General features: G+C 41.8%; 2 protein-coding genes across 2 annotated transcripts; both read left to right on the top strand.

Annotated features, from left to right (window-relative positions):
- The first annotated feature begins 235 nt into the window (after positions 1 to 235).
- LOC119033589 (calpain-2 catalytic subunit-like) lies at positions 236 to 7,309 on the top strand. Its single transcript, XM_037123899.1, has 21 exons — positions 236 to 616; positions 1,125 to 1,194; positions 2,017 to 2,135; positions 2,250 to 2,383; positions 2,476 to 2,644; positions 2,735 to 2,818; positions 3,092 to 3,177; positions 4,037 to 4,111; positions 4,218 to 4,378; positions 4,521 to 4,690; positions 4,806 to 4,817; positions 5,015 to 5,226; positions 5,322 to 5,358; positions 5,452 to 5,517; positions 5,600 to 5,657; positions 5,763 to 5,827; positions 6,363 to 6,431; positions 6,523 to 6,601; positions 6,737 to 6,853; positions 6,953 to 7,011; positions 7,108 to 7,309. Exons 1-21 carry the CDS (start codon positions 380 to 382, stop codon positions 7,129 to 7,131), a joined length of 2,103 nt encoding a protein of 700 aa, XP_036979794.1. The 5' UTR covers positions 236 to 379; the 3' UTR covers positions 7,132 to 7,309.
- Positions 7,310 to 10,827: 3,518 nt separating this feature from the next.
- LOC119033539 (cofilin-1-like) lies at positions 10,828 to 13,440 on the top strand. Its single transcript, XM_037123805.1, has 4 exons — positions 10,828 to 10,979; positions 12,001 to 12,293; positions 12,469 to 12,545; positions 12,686 to 13,440. The coding sequence occupies exons 1-4, from the start codon at positions 10,977 to 10,979 to the stop codon at positions 12,811 to 12,813; spliced, it is 501 nt and encodes a 166-aa protein (XP_036979700.1). The 5' UTR covers positions 10,828 to 10,976; the 3' UTR covers positions 12,814 to 13,440.
- Positions 13,441 to 14,701: the final 1,261 nt, after the last annotated feature.

Below are 14,701 nucleotides of genomic sequence, written 5' to 3' on the forward strand. Positions count from 1 at the left end.
AAGAAAGTAAAAAAACTACCCATGGCTTCTGTACTTTCATTTATTATAAAATCTTGGAAATGAAATGGTTGATTTATTCTGGTAACAGATAATTTTATATCTATGGCAGTAAAAATATAGTGAGAAATTTGGACCTGGACAAGTTTCGCCCATCTGTAGCTGTGGGCCGCATCTGGGCCAATCATGAGCCATCAGTCAAAGTCAGATGTAGAGCAGGCTGGATGAAACAGGTGAGCCAGAGGAGTCCGTCTACAGGCTGCTATGAACAATAAAGGGTGTGGAGACAGTTGAGCGGCACATACAACACAGAGCCTGTCTAACCACACGCACATTCAGGGAGACAGTCGCCAAAACACAGACAGCTGTACAAACTTTTAAAATGTCTGGCATCGCAGCTACACTTCAGCACAGAAGAGACAAGGCAAAAGGGATTGGAACCAACTCTCACGCGGTTAAATACCTGAACCAGGACTATGAAGCGCTGAGGGCAAGCTGCCTGGAGAGTGGAAGACTGTTCGAGGATGCCAGCTTCGAGGCTCTGCCCTCATCCTTAGGCTACGATGAACTCGGACCAAATTCCTACAAGGTTAGGGGCATCACCTGGAAAAGACCTACGGTGGGTACAACAAGCAGATGGTGACAAAGTACAGGCTGGCTGCTGCAGTTCTTTTACATGCTCAAAAAATAGGGCTCGGGCTCTATAGGCCAGAGAGATTAAACTATCTTTTAAGTTGGGAGTCAAAGTAGGAATCTTTCCATATTTGCATCATTGACATCATAATGTAGCTTTTATTTGAGTACACTTTATCTTGAATGAAGATTTGCGGGAGTACTACTTGCAGTATTCTTTATCATACGCTCGGTACACATCCTTTATAGTAGGCAGATGCTGTGTGGTGAGGCTTGTTCTTGCTTGTCTGCACAGCAAATTGTGGTTTCAGTGGTTTGTGACAAACCAAATTGCTGTTTGACTGCTGCAAAGTGTTCCTTTTTGCACTGCGTGTGTGAGACACTTTGACGTCCAGTCAAACATTTACTGCCCAGATGGGGGTGGATGCAAACCATGTGAGGAGACATTGCAGTTTGACTCAATTTTAACTCTCTTTTTTTTTTCTCTCTTTCAGGAATTGTGCCGCGATCCAAAATTCATCGTTGAAAACGCCACCAGGACTGATATCTGTCAAGGAGCACTTGGTGGGACATACATTCTTCCAACACTGTCTGCTCCTTTACCTTGTAAAAAGTGTCCCTCATAACTTCTGTTTAATATTGAGCCATGTCCAAATGCATTTTGATGGCAACATTAGATAAAACAGTGCAACAAGATATTTACTATACCTTACAAAGGAGTCATATTTTCATGCTGAGCCATTTGATTGAATGATTTTGCATGCCTATCTTCGACCGGCTCAGTTACCAGATGTGCATGCAGTGCCACACACGCTATACTCTATATCATCCTGCTTAGGTTCTCCTCTGCTAGTTTTATGAAACCAAAAAACATCTTCAAACCACATTACTCCTTGTAAATGCCAATGACCTGCCACTGTGCGCAAAACATTTCAGACAGCTGCTTCGAGTCGTCTCTGTCTCCACCCCGTCTGGCAGCATAAACACAGTTGTGGGTGGCACAGAGTTTCTTGCAGCTGATGAGCAGAGAGAGGCAAGACAATAGTCTGACTTTGCACAACTGGGGTGTGTGTGTTGGGAAACAAACTGCATACCTCGAATGTTTGGGAAATGTGTCATAAAGCCAAGATGAAGCCGACGTGTCAGCATGAAACCCTCTGGGTGTTAAGTGATGATTTAACGCAAGAGTTAAATACAGACCTTACATAAAAAGCAATATATTTCTTTCAAACGAAAATTTTAAGCCCCTTTCAGGCAGATTTCTAATGAACCTTTCAACATCTTGTTTATTCATCTTTAATCACTTTTTAAGGAGTTTATTAACTCACCTCATCACTGAAACATACACAATAAAACATCTCAGTGTCGGTGTGATTTTGTGTTCAGGCGACTGCTGGCTTTTGGCTGCTATCGCCTCTTTGACACTCAACAAAGAGGTTCTGTGTCGTGTTGTCCCCCACGACCAAAGCTTCGACAAGGACTATGCTGGCATCTTTCACTTCGAGGTACAGAACTTCGACACACACACACTGCAGCCTTGTTTTTTTTGGTTTTTTTTCGAGCTAAAGTGGCATGAAAGGGTTCGATTTGACCAACTCAGTCTTCTCTGTTGCTCTCAGTTCTGGCAGTTCGGTGAGTGGGTGGATGTGGTGGTCGACGACCGCTTGCCCACCAGAGATGGAGAGCTGCTGTTTGTTCACTCAGCAGAGAATTCTGAGTTCTGGAGCGCGCTGCTGGAGAAGGCCTATGCCAAGTATGAAAGAACTGAAACTCTGGATACTTTTCTTTGAAGTTTTGGAGTCTGTTTTTCTTGTCAAGCCATTCATCAACTTGTTTTGCCCTCAGAGTGAATGGATGCTACGAGGCTCTTTCAGGAGGCAGCACCACTGAGGGTTTTGAAGACTTCACTGGAGGAATCGCTGAGAGGCATGAGCTGAGGAACCCAGATCCCCACCTCTTCAAAATCATCAAGAAGGCCTTGGAGAGAGGCTCCCTCCTGGGATGCTCCATTGATGTTCGTTCCAGTTCACTCTTATGTATTGTGGTTGGTGTCCTCGTGGTGTCTGGTAGTTATTACATTACAAGCTTTTCTTCTTCACTTCAGATTACCAGCGCGAGTGACTCAGAAGCCATCACATATCAAAAGCTGGTGAAGGGCCATGCCTACTCAGTGACAGGAGCGGACGAGGTGAGGAAACCTCAGTTCACATCTTTTTCTGGTTTGGAGTAAGTGCCTCAACTGACAATAATTTTCACTGTAGGTTAATCTGACAATTGTCACTTCTATGACATGCCCGATAAGTTGTGAAAAATGCTGCAAAGCCCAAAGTGACGTCAATCAAATAGCTGCCTCTGTCCAAATAACAGTCGAGTCAGTTTGCTATGTCAAAGACAAGTAGCAAATCCATATACCTGAGAAGCTGAAACCAGAAAATGCAGTTGACTCCTTTTTCTGTCTCAGGTGGAGTACAGAGGACGAATAGAGCAGCTGATCAGGATCAGAAACCCGTGGGGTCAGGTGGAGTGGAATGGAGCCTGGAGTGACAAGTAGGTATTGTGCCCTTTTGGGGAAATCCAAGGGCAGGAAATGCACGATTAGGGTTTATATAAGCTCTTGTACTTATTATTGGCAGCTACTAGTGGTAAGTACTCTTTCTTAAGCCATGTTAGCAGTGTGTGGCTCAGGGGAAGCCGATGTTTGCTGACCAGACAGTCTACTAATTTAATCCAGACTCAAATATCTCAACAGCTGAATGGATTATCATGGAAGTCTTGTTGATTATATCCAGTACTTTCACGCTTACGGAGGTTGAAATGCAGTCTCAAACAGCAGACCTTCAGTGTGGCCGTCTTCTTGAGCAGTTGTAACGTCACCGTTCCCTTCTTTAAAGACATTCTGGGTCCTTTCATGAAAACTATTTTACGTCGTGTTCCTCAACAGAACATATTACGTGCTGCATGTAACTTGTACAGCTAGAGAGAACATGGTATGGGGATTTTTCAAGCTTGCAACTAAAATAAGTCATTATTCAAAAGAAAGGAATTGTTATAGAACAACAGTCTAATTGGTCACATAGTCTGTAGCCAAGTGACAAAAGTCACCGTTGGATTGGTCACCAACAGTTCTTTCAAATGGAGCTATCCTAATCACACCCTGGCCTCTTGTGTTGTTGACGACCCAGCCTAAATTAAAATGTTTACATCCTTTGTTTTGATGGGGGTATGAAGTCTGAACACACAACTGTACACACCCAGTGGAGTGGTTGGCAAATCCTGTGGTTAAAAAGTTGCTACACAGACTATTCTGGTACCCCGAGGTACAGGTGGAGGCTGGAGTTACAGATGCAGGCCTATTGTTTATGCCCTCCATGTTTTAACCTCACCAGTCTATTTCCTCTTTTTCCAGCTCTTCCGAGTGGAGAAGTGTGAGTCGCGACGACCGAGAGAGGCTGACCAACCGCTCTGAAGATGGCGAGTTCTGGTAATCCTCGCTGAAACTACTGTTCGTCTTCTTCCTGCTTCCTTGTGCTGAGAATCTCCTATTTCATTTGATACTCAAGTGTTTCCCTTAACCTTTCGGTCCACAGGATGTCATTCAACGACTTCCTGCGCAAGTATTCCCGCCTCGAGATCTGCAACCTCACCCCTGATGCGCTAACCAGCAACGAGTACAAGAAATGGGCAGAGACAGAGTTTGAAGAAACCTGGAGAAGGGGCGTGTCGGCTGGGGGCTGCAGGAACTATCCAAGTACGGCCAGTTTTTCTCAGTCTACCTCCCGGATTTGAATCCAGCACTAGTGTATGCGTAAAACAACATAGTGTGTTGTGAGTGTGTCTTGGCTGCTACAGTGCTGTCAATCAGCGCCCTGCTCCCTCGCTTCCCTCCCTAGACACCTTCTGGATGAATCCGCAGTTTGTCATAAAGCTGGAGGATGTGGACGATGACCCCGATGACGGCGAGGAGGGCTGCACCATCATCGTGGGCTTGATGCAGAAGAACAGACGGCGGATGAGGAAAATGGGGCAGGACATGGAGACCATCGGCTTTGCCATCTATGAGGTAAGGAGCTGCCTTGAGGGTGACAGTGAAGTATATCCATCATGTCAGTGGAGACTGTATTTGCAGCATTTGCGCACATTCTGACATTTGGTTTGTTTTTTTTGTCTTTTTCCAGCTGCCTGAGGAGGTGCGTATACAAAGGCGAAGGCGCTTCATGAGCGTGTTGCCGGGAGCAGAATGATTATTCAAGGAAAATATTGCATTATTAACAAAACATAAAAACAAATATAATGCGTTATAAAAATAAAAAAAAAAAGTGGTATGTCAGTAGCAATGGTACAGGGTGCTCTCATGAGACTGTCTTGCATGCATGTCATTTTCCAGTACTCTGGCAAAAGGCAGGTGCACCTGAAGAGAAACTTCTTCCTGCGCAACTCATCGAAAGCGCGCTCCGAGACCTTCATCAACCTCAGAGAGGTGTGCACCCACTTCTGTCTCCCCCCTGGAGAGTACCTCATCATCCCCTCCACCTTTGAGCCCGACAAGAACGGAGACTTTTACGTGCGGGTGTTCACTGAGAAACAGGCTGATTTCCAGTATGTTACTCTCACATATAAATGCAATTTCATATAGAAGATTAAAGCCATAGCATTCAAAATGACTTCTTTACATGACTTCCTGCTGTTTTCAGGGAGATTGATGCTCCCGTAGACTGCCATGTTGATCAGGTAAAATCAGAATCTTTGATATAACTGCCTTTAAAGGTGAAAACTGATATTTTGAGAAAGAAAATCCAAAATTGATCACTTCATCACCTCTAGGTTGATATCGATGAAGATGACATCTGTGACAGATTCAAGAGACTGTTTGGACAGCTGGCCGGACACGTAAGCACGCTTAAGATTTGACGCATTACGACGTCAAACAATCATTCTTATGTTCTGCTAAGAGTCTGCCTATGTATCTTAGGATGTGGAGATTTCTGCATTCGAGCTGCACAAGATCCTCAATCAAGTGATTCAGAAGAGTGAGATATATAATTTCTTTCTTCTCTTTCAAGCAAGATCAGTATGTGCATTCATGTGCATCTGATACTGCACAGAATATTTATCCGTGTTTGGTTCATTTTTAGGATCGGACGTCAAAAACGATGGGTTTAGCCTGACGACTTGCCGCAACATGGTCAACCTGCTGGATGTATCCTTCCTTACTACTATGTCACGAAAGCCTTAAGTATTTTGGGTTACTATTACAATAGGTTTGCATGCACTTGTACTGCCAGTGTGACAGCACTCTGTGTGAAACACTCTGTTTCAGCGCCTGTCTCTTTAAGCCCCTCCGTCCTGAATACCCAGTCTACTCTGATTGTCAGCTCACACATGCCTGACCCAGGACCGCTAAAAACAATAAGGCAGCTGTGCTAAATCAATTCTTACTTGCCACTCTATTTGCAAGGCAAAAATGATGCCAATGTGTCACTCGAGTACGACATGAATTTTGTTACTTTTGCCACACCGGCTTTTGTCTGTCCTTATGTTACACAAGGTTATGCAGCTGAATGAATCCTGACATATTTGGTATCTTTGGATCGCCACTCAAATTCACAACTGTGTTCTGTGTGTATGAAGTAAGATGAAGTTTGGCTGCACATCACAAGTCAACCAGCCAGCAAGGTCATGTTTGACAAGGGCTCTGTGTGGAGCATGTTACAGTTTTCCTTGACCCCTTAAAGAAAGATGGATCCGGCAAGCTGGGATTGGTAGAATTTAAGATCCTGTGGACAAAGATTGAGAAGTTCCTGGTGAGTTACTTGTTTGTTTGGACTTGACGTGTAACATAGTGTATAAGTAGATTGGTGACAGCACATAATAAGTTGTTACACTCTCCATTAGGATCTGTACAAAGAGAGAGACGCAGACCAAAGTGGCTGTATGAGCGCCTCTGAGATGCGGATGGCTGTTGAAGCCGCCGGTGAGGAGCCCATTTTACAAATGTCCACTAAGCAAAAAGGATTAGAGGATAGAGGATACTGCTCATACTTTCTTTTTTCCCCCCATTATGTGCCATAGATATTATTATTTAGTAAACCTTTCTCCATTTTGACAGGCTTCTCTTTGAACAACCCCCTGCATCAGATAATCGTGGCCCGCTACAGTGATCCAAACCTCACCATAGACTTCGACAACTTCGTGTGCTGCTTGATCCGCTTGGAGTCACTATTCAGTGAGTTCCTGTCCCTCTGACCACGGGTCTTTTTTTTGTATCCTACAGCCATTCAGGCATTACATAACCAGTTATGACATTTTCTTATATTTACAACAGACACCTTCAAGACCCTGGACAAGGATGGGTCCGGTGAGATAGAGTTGGGTTTTATGGAGGTAAGAGCCATGATGTGATAACATCACAGAATTACAAAACATTAGCAATGGTTTGTGGAGCACATGGTGACTTGTGCTTTATTTTTTCACCCACAGTGGCTGAATCTGGCGATGCTGTAGAGGAGCTCAGACTGATGGAGAGTCATCATACCTGAACATGCCTATTCCTCTAGTGAATGTCAGCCTGTGTCTTGTGTAAAACTATAACTGGATGCTGATTTTGAAGGGGAAAAATAAATCCAGTTTAATTCCAGTTTGATTGTTCACAAACATAATAAAGCTACAACTGATTTGCAAATAAGACTGTGTTTATTCAGTACTTGGTCGATGAGAGATCATTTTATTCAGCACGCATGTCTGTCTGGAGTTGTATACTGATGGTTGGAGCGCTTGGAGATTGGTTTTTAATCAAACACTGGCTTTATCATCTCTCCCGTTTATCACCTGTTTAGACCTCCGTTGTCCGAGTTTATGTCACATTACAGTGAAGTTGACTGGAAAAATGTACTTGTACTATTGTACTATAAATGTACTATTTAATTAACATAATGTTACGTAGAGGAGAGGGGAAAAGAAGAGAGAGAACTGTAGAGTCTGGTGAGTACTGATGAGTGAGAGTTGAATTTAATTGAATTTATACACCAAGACATTCCTTGTGTGTGCTATCTCATGGCTAACGCAGTAAAATCTAGCAGCGCAGGTTACCTCAAGTAAACTGGTGGATTTATCTGAGTTTGAACGTTGTTTAAAACATTTGGGGTAATGTTTATCCACAACCCAACAATATGCAGTATATAACAAAGTGCTAGTCATTTTCTTCTAAATGCCACCCTGGAGCTGTGAATTAGCCGATATCAGGCCCTCGGAGGGACGTGTCACGGCCTTGTTTCAGGAGGAAAAACTGACGTGGGATATTTTACTGAAAGCGGAAACAGACTTTTATTCAAATTTCCCTCTCCTAGCAGTTCCCTGTGGTACTAGTGTGCGACCATTGACGGATTGGCCACTGTCCAAAGCAAAAATGTCCAAGCCAAAAAGAAACCAAGGTCCCAGTGCTATGAAAAGAAAGCGTAGACGAGCTGGTTGTAAAAAGAAGAAGGCAGGGTTTGTTACTTACTGAGCTGGTAGAAAGAATGCCGGTTTTGAACCGTCTCGAGCCTTGTTAGTAAAATAGGTTGCTTTTTTTAGCCTCCCCTGTCTTTTGTTACCCTTGTACCTCTTTTTTTGAAACTTGGTGCTGACGTAATAATCAGATAATGCAATTACATGAAAGAGACAAAATATTAAAGATATTGTGTTTGTACGGCTTTCCATTGATTGTGTGTCAAAAACTAACCAGTCCATTCTGTTTTGCTTATGTTTATACAGGTTTTTGGAATCAGTTCAGTGAAATTAGGTATCATTATTTCTGTGTCGCTCTGAAAACAAACTTCTTCTTTAGATCAGTCAGAATCGGTTTCGTCTGCGCTGTTTTCTCTTGACTGTCTTTTCTTTTTCATCCACAAACTGAAGTCTTTACACATACCAATGACCAGTGTCATGTGGATAAGCCTTCACTTTTTAGAAAACCCAAGCTCAGATGGATGATTCAGTGCCCGTAATCCACCAGCAGATGTCAGAGTTCTCATACAGTTGTGTTTGCTTCTTTGACGTCACTGACCAGGTTGTGGCCAAACCTGAAATGTGCTTGCAGCAGCATGAAGTTTCAACTGACAGAGTTATGCAGCAGCCATTTCCTGTTCTGTGTGGTTCAGGGTTGCATTTCCCCTTTAACTGCTCTGAAAAGTTGCTGCTGGCTACCATTAGCTCTGGTAGGCACACTTTGCCACAGTTACGATGGTATAGCTCAAAAAAGCCACCAAAAGAGGGCTTCCCGTAGCTACCTGTCATACTTACATTAAACGCACCACACTCAACTAGTCGACAGGCGAAAGATGATGTTTCTGATTTTCTTTTTAAGTCACAGACATCTGTGCCAGTCGAAGCAGATTGGACATCTAGTGTGCTGCGTTATGGAACAGAAACTAGTCCGGATGTGGGGCAGGACTCTGACTGTCTGAAAACCACTAATCCACACAGAGGACACACAGCCACTGTGACACTGAAGCAAGCAGAGTATCTGCAGTGTTTGCTGTGGGCTAAAATCTCAATCAAAAGGACAGATATGAACAAAGGATCTAAACTATGTGTATGACCTAAAAACATATGTTGAATATTATGCTAATAAGCCAGTTGACTAGTTTATGATTATTAAATTTAACCTTTACATGTTGAGGGTTGACTCACTGAGTGTGATGCTCTCTTTTGCACACATTAATTTAGTTAGGTTAAGTGAAATTTGGAAGTATATTTCTTCTTTTTCGCACTGGTTTCGTCCATTTTCAGAGACAAGGTGAGTGGAGGGATTGAGCAATCCTCAGGTCGGCTAACAGTCGTCACCTTGGGTTGTTTGTGCACAGTCACCTTTGCCTCTGGGCTGGGTGGTCAGGTACAACAGCCCATATCCCAGACAGATGCTGGGATACACTCATTTCATATGTATCACCATGAAATCAGTCGTTTAACAGGCAAGATTACCAACTGTCAGCTCAAATAACATTCACAAAACATGCAAACGTGATATGGCATGTAGAGGTGTTGATAGGCTGCGTTGACCACAACACATGTAAAGTGTAACTGGGCTGTATCCGATCAGAGGAAAATGGCAGAAGGCCGAGGTTCCCCTCCAGTGAACTGGGCCCCGAGTAGCTAGCTACACCCCTGAACTTCATCCAGAAGTTCCAATCTGTTCCTAGTCTTATTGTTGTTTACCAGGTTTCTGTTTTACAATGTCCTCTTATCTGTACTTTTGTAAAATCTAAATCTTGTTACATTCTGATATTTTTTGCTAAGCATCTTGTGTGGCCCGTCCTCTTCCAGGAGGTTGTGCGGCTTGGACACAGCCTGGTGGTGCCCTGGCCTGTTCAGTCAACCTGTTGGATCCACAGACTTCATTAATGTTGAATGTTGAATTTTCTAGATTTTCTGTTGCATTTCCATCCATCCAGAGAGTCAGATCCCCCCCCTCTGTGCCTCTCCCATTTTCTTCCCCCACTGCAAGAGTTTTTTGGGGGTTTTTTTCCTGTGGAGTTTTCCTTAATTGAATGAAGGACAGAGAGTGTTGTTCACTGTACAGACTGTAATGCCCACTGAGGCATTGTGATTGTGCTTTTGGGCTATATGAATAAAGATGCATTGAATTTGCACCACAGTCACATTTTGTGAATCATTTAAACCACACTGATTCATCATATCTTCACAGAACGTGACAGAAAATAAAAAAGTTGTAAGGTTCACATCTAGGTCCAGATTGGTCCCCCTTTTGTATGAAACTTAAAATGTTGCGTCTATTGGAGGATTTCATCGACACAAATCAAGTTATGCACATTCAATCGACTATTACAACTGGAATTTGATGAAGGAGAAACATCACACCTCAGGTAGAAGGATACATCCTTGTGTAATATCTGCGCTCTCTCTTTTACCTTATAAGGCCACTGAGGAGCATCTCAGCAGCAGATGACTTGACAAATCTGGACAGGTTTCTTCTCCGTATAAGGGCAGTGCGTGCCGCCCACACCCATGACAGGCTCGAGCTCACCTGGGGTTTTTCCTAAAAAGGGAAGATCTCTACATCTACCTAACGTAGAAAGACAGTGAGGGTGTCAAACATGTTTTTATTGACCCAGACAATATCCATTGTGACTTAGGCTTTGAATGTAATTTGTTAAATACAAATTCTGAGGTTGCAGATGAAACTGTGACACACCTGGGAAGGGGTGGGTGGGCCCAGTGTTGGAGGTGTGCACATCCTATCCTGGCTCCTCCTCTATGAGTCAACCTGCTCTCCTTCTTTATGAACCATCAGCAATTTGACTGCTGCCATTTTCTGTGCTGGCTGCTTCCTTCACACATCAGAGGCAAAAATGGTGAGTAGCTCTCACGGGGAAAATCAGCTTGGTTGACTTGTGTCAGTTAAGAACTTCCTCTTTGTGATCTGGGTGATCCACAGGACATGTAATCTAGTGCCATGTCTTTATTTCAACAACAATGTGCAAAAATGTGTTAAGTCGGTGATGTCTAGTTTTCAGCATCTTTAGAAGATTCCTTTTGATGTTGATTTTGCTTTTGCTGAGAGGAAATGTTTTGCTCTGTGAGAAGAGGCTGTAGATTTGGAAAAGGGCTTGTTAAAGGTGTGGTTTTGTCACCAAAATGGAGGGAGCTTTGTCCGTGCTTGAACTTGTTCTGAGAATCCCCTGGGGCGGTCTTTCTTGTGCTAACTTGTTCCACAATGACTGGAATGTGACAGACACTGAAGCCTTGAAAACTCATAGGCTTGGCTACACCCACAGCGAGTTGCTGCGAAACAGTGGAGGAATATGTGCTCATTTCATTGCTTCTCTTCGATGTCTAGTTTTGAAGAACTTCCTGTTTCTTCCTGTTTTTGATTTTTGGTTGGTTCTGCTTTCTGCACCGAAGTACAAGTGAACAACATTTGCTCCAATATGAGCTAAGGCTGAAAAAGTCGACCAAGTCTATCATGCACAAATCTGATAAGAACTAGTTTTTGCGTTTTCTTTGTAAATTACACTTAGCGCTCAACTCACTAAACTGTATGAATGGTAGGGAGAACTCTTCATAGGTAATGACTGCCATTTTTTTTTTTTTTTTTTTTTTTTTTTTAAATGGTTCATATCGTCATTTTAAAAGGATAAAATTTTATGCATCTGTATAGTTAAGTGAATGTAAGTTACAAAGCCAAATGTAACTCTGTTTGTGTGTGTCCTTGTGCGTTTCCCTTTATGTTCTGTCTTAAGATGTTCAGTAACTTAAAATGCCTGGAACATTTAGATACATTTTGAACTCTTAAACTCATCTGAAGGGTTCACACCGTCATCAGTTATGACAATAACTAATGTTTTAGTTATTTGTTTTTCTTTCTACAAACAGACGTCTGGAGTGAAATGCACCGACCAGGTGAAGGATGTCTGCGACGAAATGAGACTTGTGAAGAGCGATGCCGATCACCAGAAGCGCATCAGACTTGTGGTGTTTAACATCAAGGATAGCTGCATCGACGTGACTAAATGTGTCTGCGAGGAAGAACTGACTCAGATGGGCAAGGATGGCTTCTCTTACTTCCAGGAAATGATGGCGGACGGAGAATGCTGCTACATATTGTATGACTGCCACTTCGACACCAAGGAATGCAGAAACAAACAAGAATTGGTCTTTTTGACATGGTAGGTCCCTGTACTGTGATTTAAATCATAAATACACATGCATCCTCAACTGAATGCTGGCTACCAAGAAGAACTAGTGATTCAATCTTGGTTTAAACGTTTCTAAGGATGCATATTCTTGTGCGTGTGCTTTGTTGTTGTGGGACACTTGGTAAATGATTTCTCTTCATATCAGGTGTTCTGACAACGCAAGCATCAAAAATAAAATGTGCTACGCTGCCTCAAAAGATGCTATAAAGAAGTGCGTGGGAAGTAAGTGTTTTTGGTTTTTTTTGTTGTCTTTTTTTCATTAATGAGACTTTCCTAAACGTTGATGCCTCTAGAGTTTAAGTTACACTGGGTGTGTGTCCCCCCCTCCCCTTTTTTAAGTTCCTGTTGTATGTTTTCAACAGGTATCAAACATAATCTCGAGATGACTGAAAAGGGGGACTGCGTCAGCAGGGCATGTTTTGCAGAAAAGCTGGGGAAAGGCATCCTCAGTCTCGAGGGTGTGTCGTGTTCTGGTCACGCTGATGATTGAGGAGGCCATCAGTGATTCCATTCAGCAACATCGTCATCAAACGGTCTTTCCCTTGATTTTTTCTTTTTTTTTTTTTCTTTTTTGACATGTTCAGTTAAAAGGGCAACGGGCTAATGGCAAAGCTTCCAAATTGACTGAGTTCTTGGATTGGATCAACAAAGCTTGAGGGGAAGAGTTGGCCTCTGGATTGAATTAGAATAGCGTAACACAAACATCTCCCACAAAAGCCACCAGTTATACCAATCTATCATTTTATTCATTCTTTGACTTATCCATAGGATACTATTGTCTGTCGCTTGACACATTTGTATTTCTCGAATCAGTAGTTTAGTGGTTTTTTTTTTTAATATACATGGATACTCTTCCTTTATGGTTTGGTTACCACTGACAGGTTCACTGCACATGACTGTATTCTGTAAATTAACCCAATGGACACCATAGTAGAGTTTATTAGGTCAAAATAGCTGGGCATGTAAATTCAACTCAAACCTTTCCTTTTTTTTTTGCTAGACTGTTTGATGGACACAAAGAATTGTACAACTTTTACAAAAGGGGGGGGAAACAAGTTAACTGTAAATGCAGCATTTGTCAATCTGTTATCAAATAAATTCAATGCAACTAACTCAATTCTTTCCACCTTTTTTTTGTTTTGTTTTGTTTTTTCTTTATGACTCAAATTGATCTGATTTACCAGTGAGAGAATATGGTTTTAGCACAGTTTTTTTTGTTTGTTTGTTTTTGTGGGGTTTTTTTGTTTGTTTGTTTTTTTGTTTTTTATAAAGTTCTGATTTTGTCCTTGTTTTTGGCATTATCAACTTTGGCCCACTAATCAATCATCAGTCCCAAGATAATTTCACATGGAATCACACTATTGGCTTATCATATCATATCTCCAATTTTAAACAGTGTTTATTTCATGATTACCAAAGTGTTTCCTACTAGTGATACCATAAGAAATTTTGCAAAATGATGATTTTTAAATCTAGATTTACTGTTGGCGTATGGTCATAAGGTGAAAACGGACCCTTTCAGAATGTATGGGCAAAGGTTTATGTTGACAGGTCACTGGGGGTTGGATAAACCCAGGATTTAAACTGCATCTTAAATTAAACCAATGACTGCAAGAGAATCTACCCATAATACACTTGTATACTAGAAATATAGTAAATTCTTATGGGACTATAAATGATCTTTCAACAAAACAAACAAACAAAAAAAAACTTTACAACTTGTGTTCAGTTGTAAATGAAATTTGCATTTGCATAAAATGTTTATTTTTTTCAATTTTTTTATTTATTTATTTTTCTTCTCCCCTTCGTATTCCATCCCCTCTGCCTTAAAGGTCCAATTTGTATGAACAGTGGATTTTTGTATCTCACTCCCAACTCACCTTGGGATTGTAGGCAGGGTCAGATGCCAACCCAAAGCATGAGTGTTTGACCAGTTGGGGGTGAGACTCAAAAATGTACTTTTCTTAAAAATTGAGGCATTTAGTACCACAAGAAATATTTAGTGACAACACGTATATTATGGACTCGGTGATATATTAGTGTCATAGATAAAATAGAATGAATGAATACTTTTACTTATTGTGAAATACACTTATTTGTTTTCTTGATGAGTCAGATGAGAAGACTGATGCCACTCTGTGTTATGACTGTAGCAGGTTAGCTTAGCATTAAGGCTGATAGAAGTTGGAAACTGCTAGCATGACTCTGTCCACACACATCAGAATATAAAATAGATCAACATAAAACCCCTAGTGAAACGTTGACTTGTCACAGTTATGTTTCTTTATATGCTATTCAGATTTACAAACAGTAAAAGTGTCAGTTTGTGAACTTTAGGGGTGCGTATTTCATCCATGTTATGCTAAGCTAACTGGCTG

Source organism: Acanthopagrus latus, chromosome 15, assembly GCF_904848185.1.
Source record: "Acanthopagrus latus isolate v.2019 chromosome 15, fAcaLat1.1, whole genome shotgun sequence".
NCBI lineage: Eukaryota > Metazoa > Chordata > Actinopteri > Spariformes > Sparidae > Acanthopagrus > Acanthopagrus latus.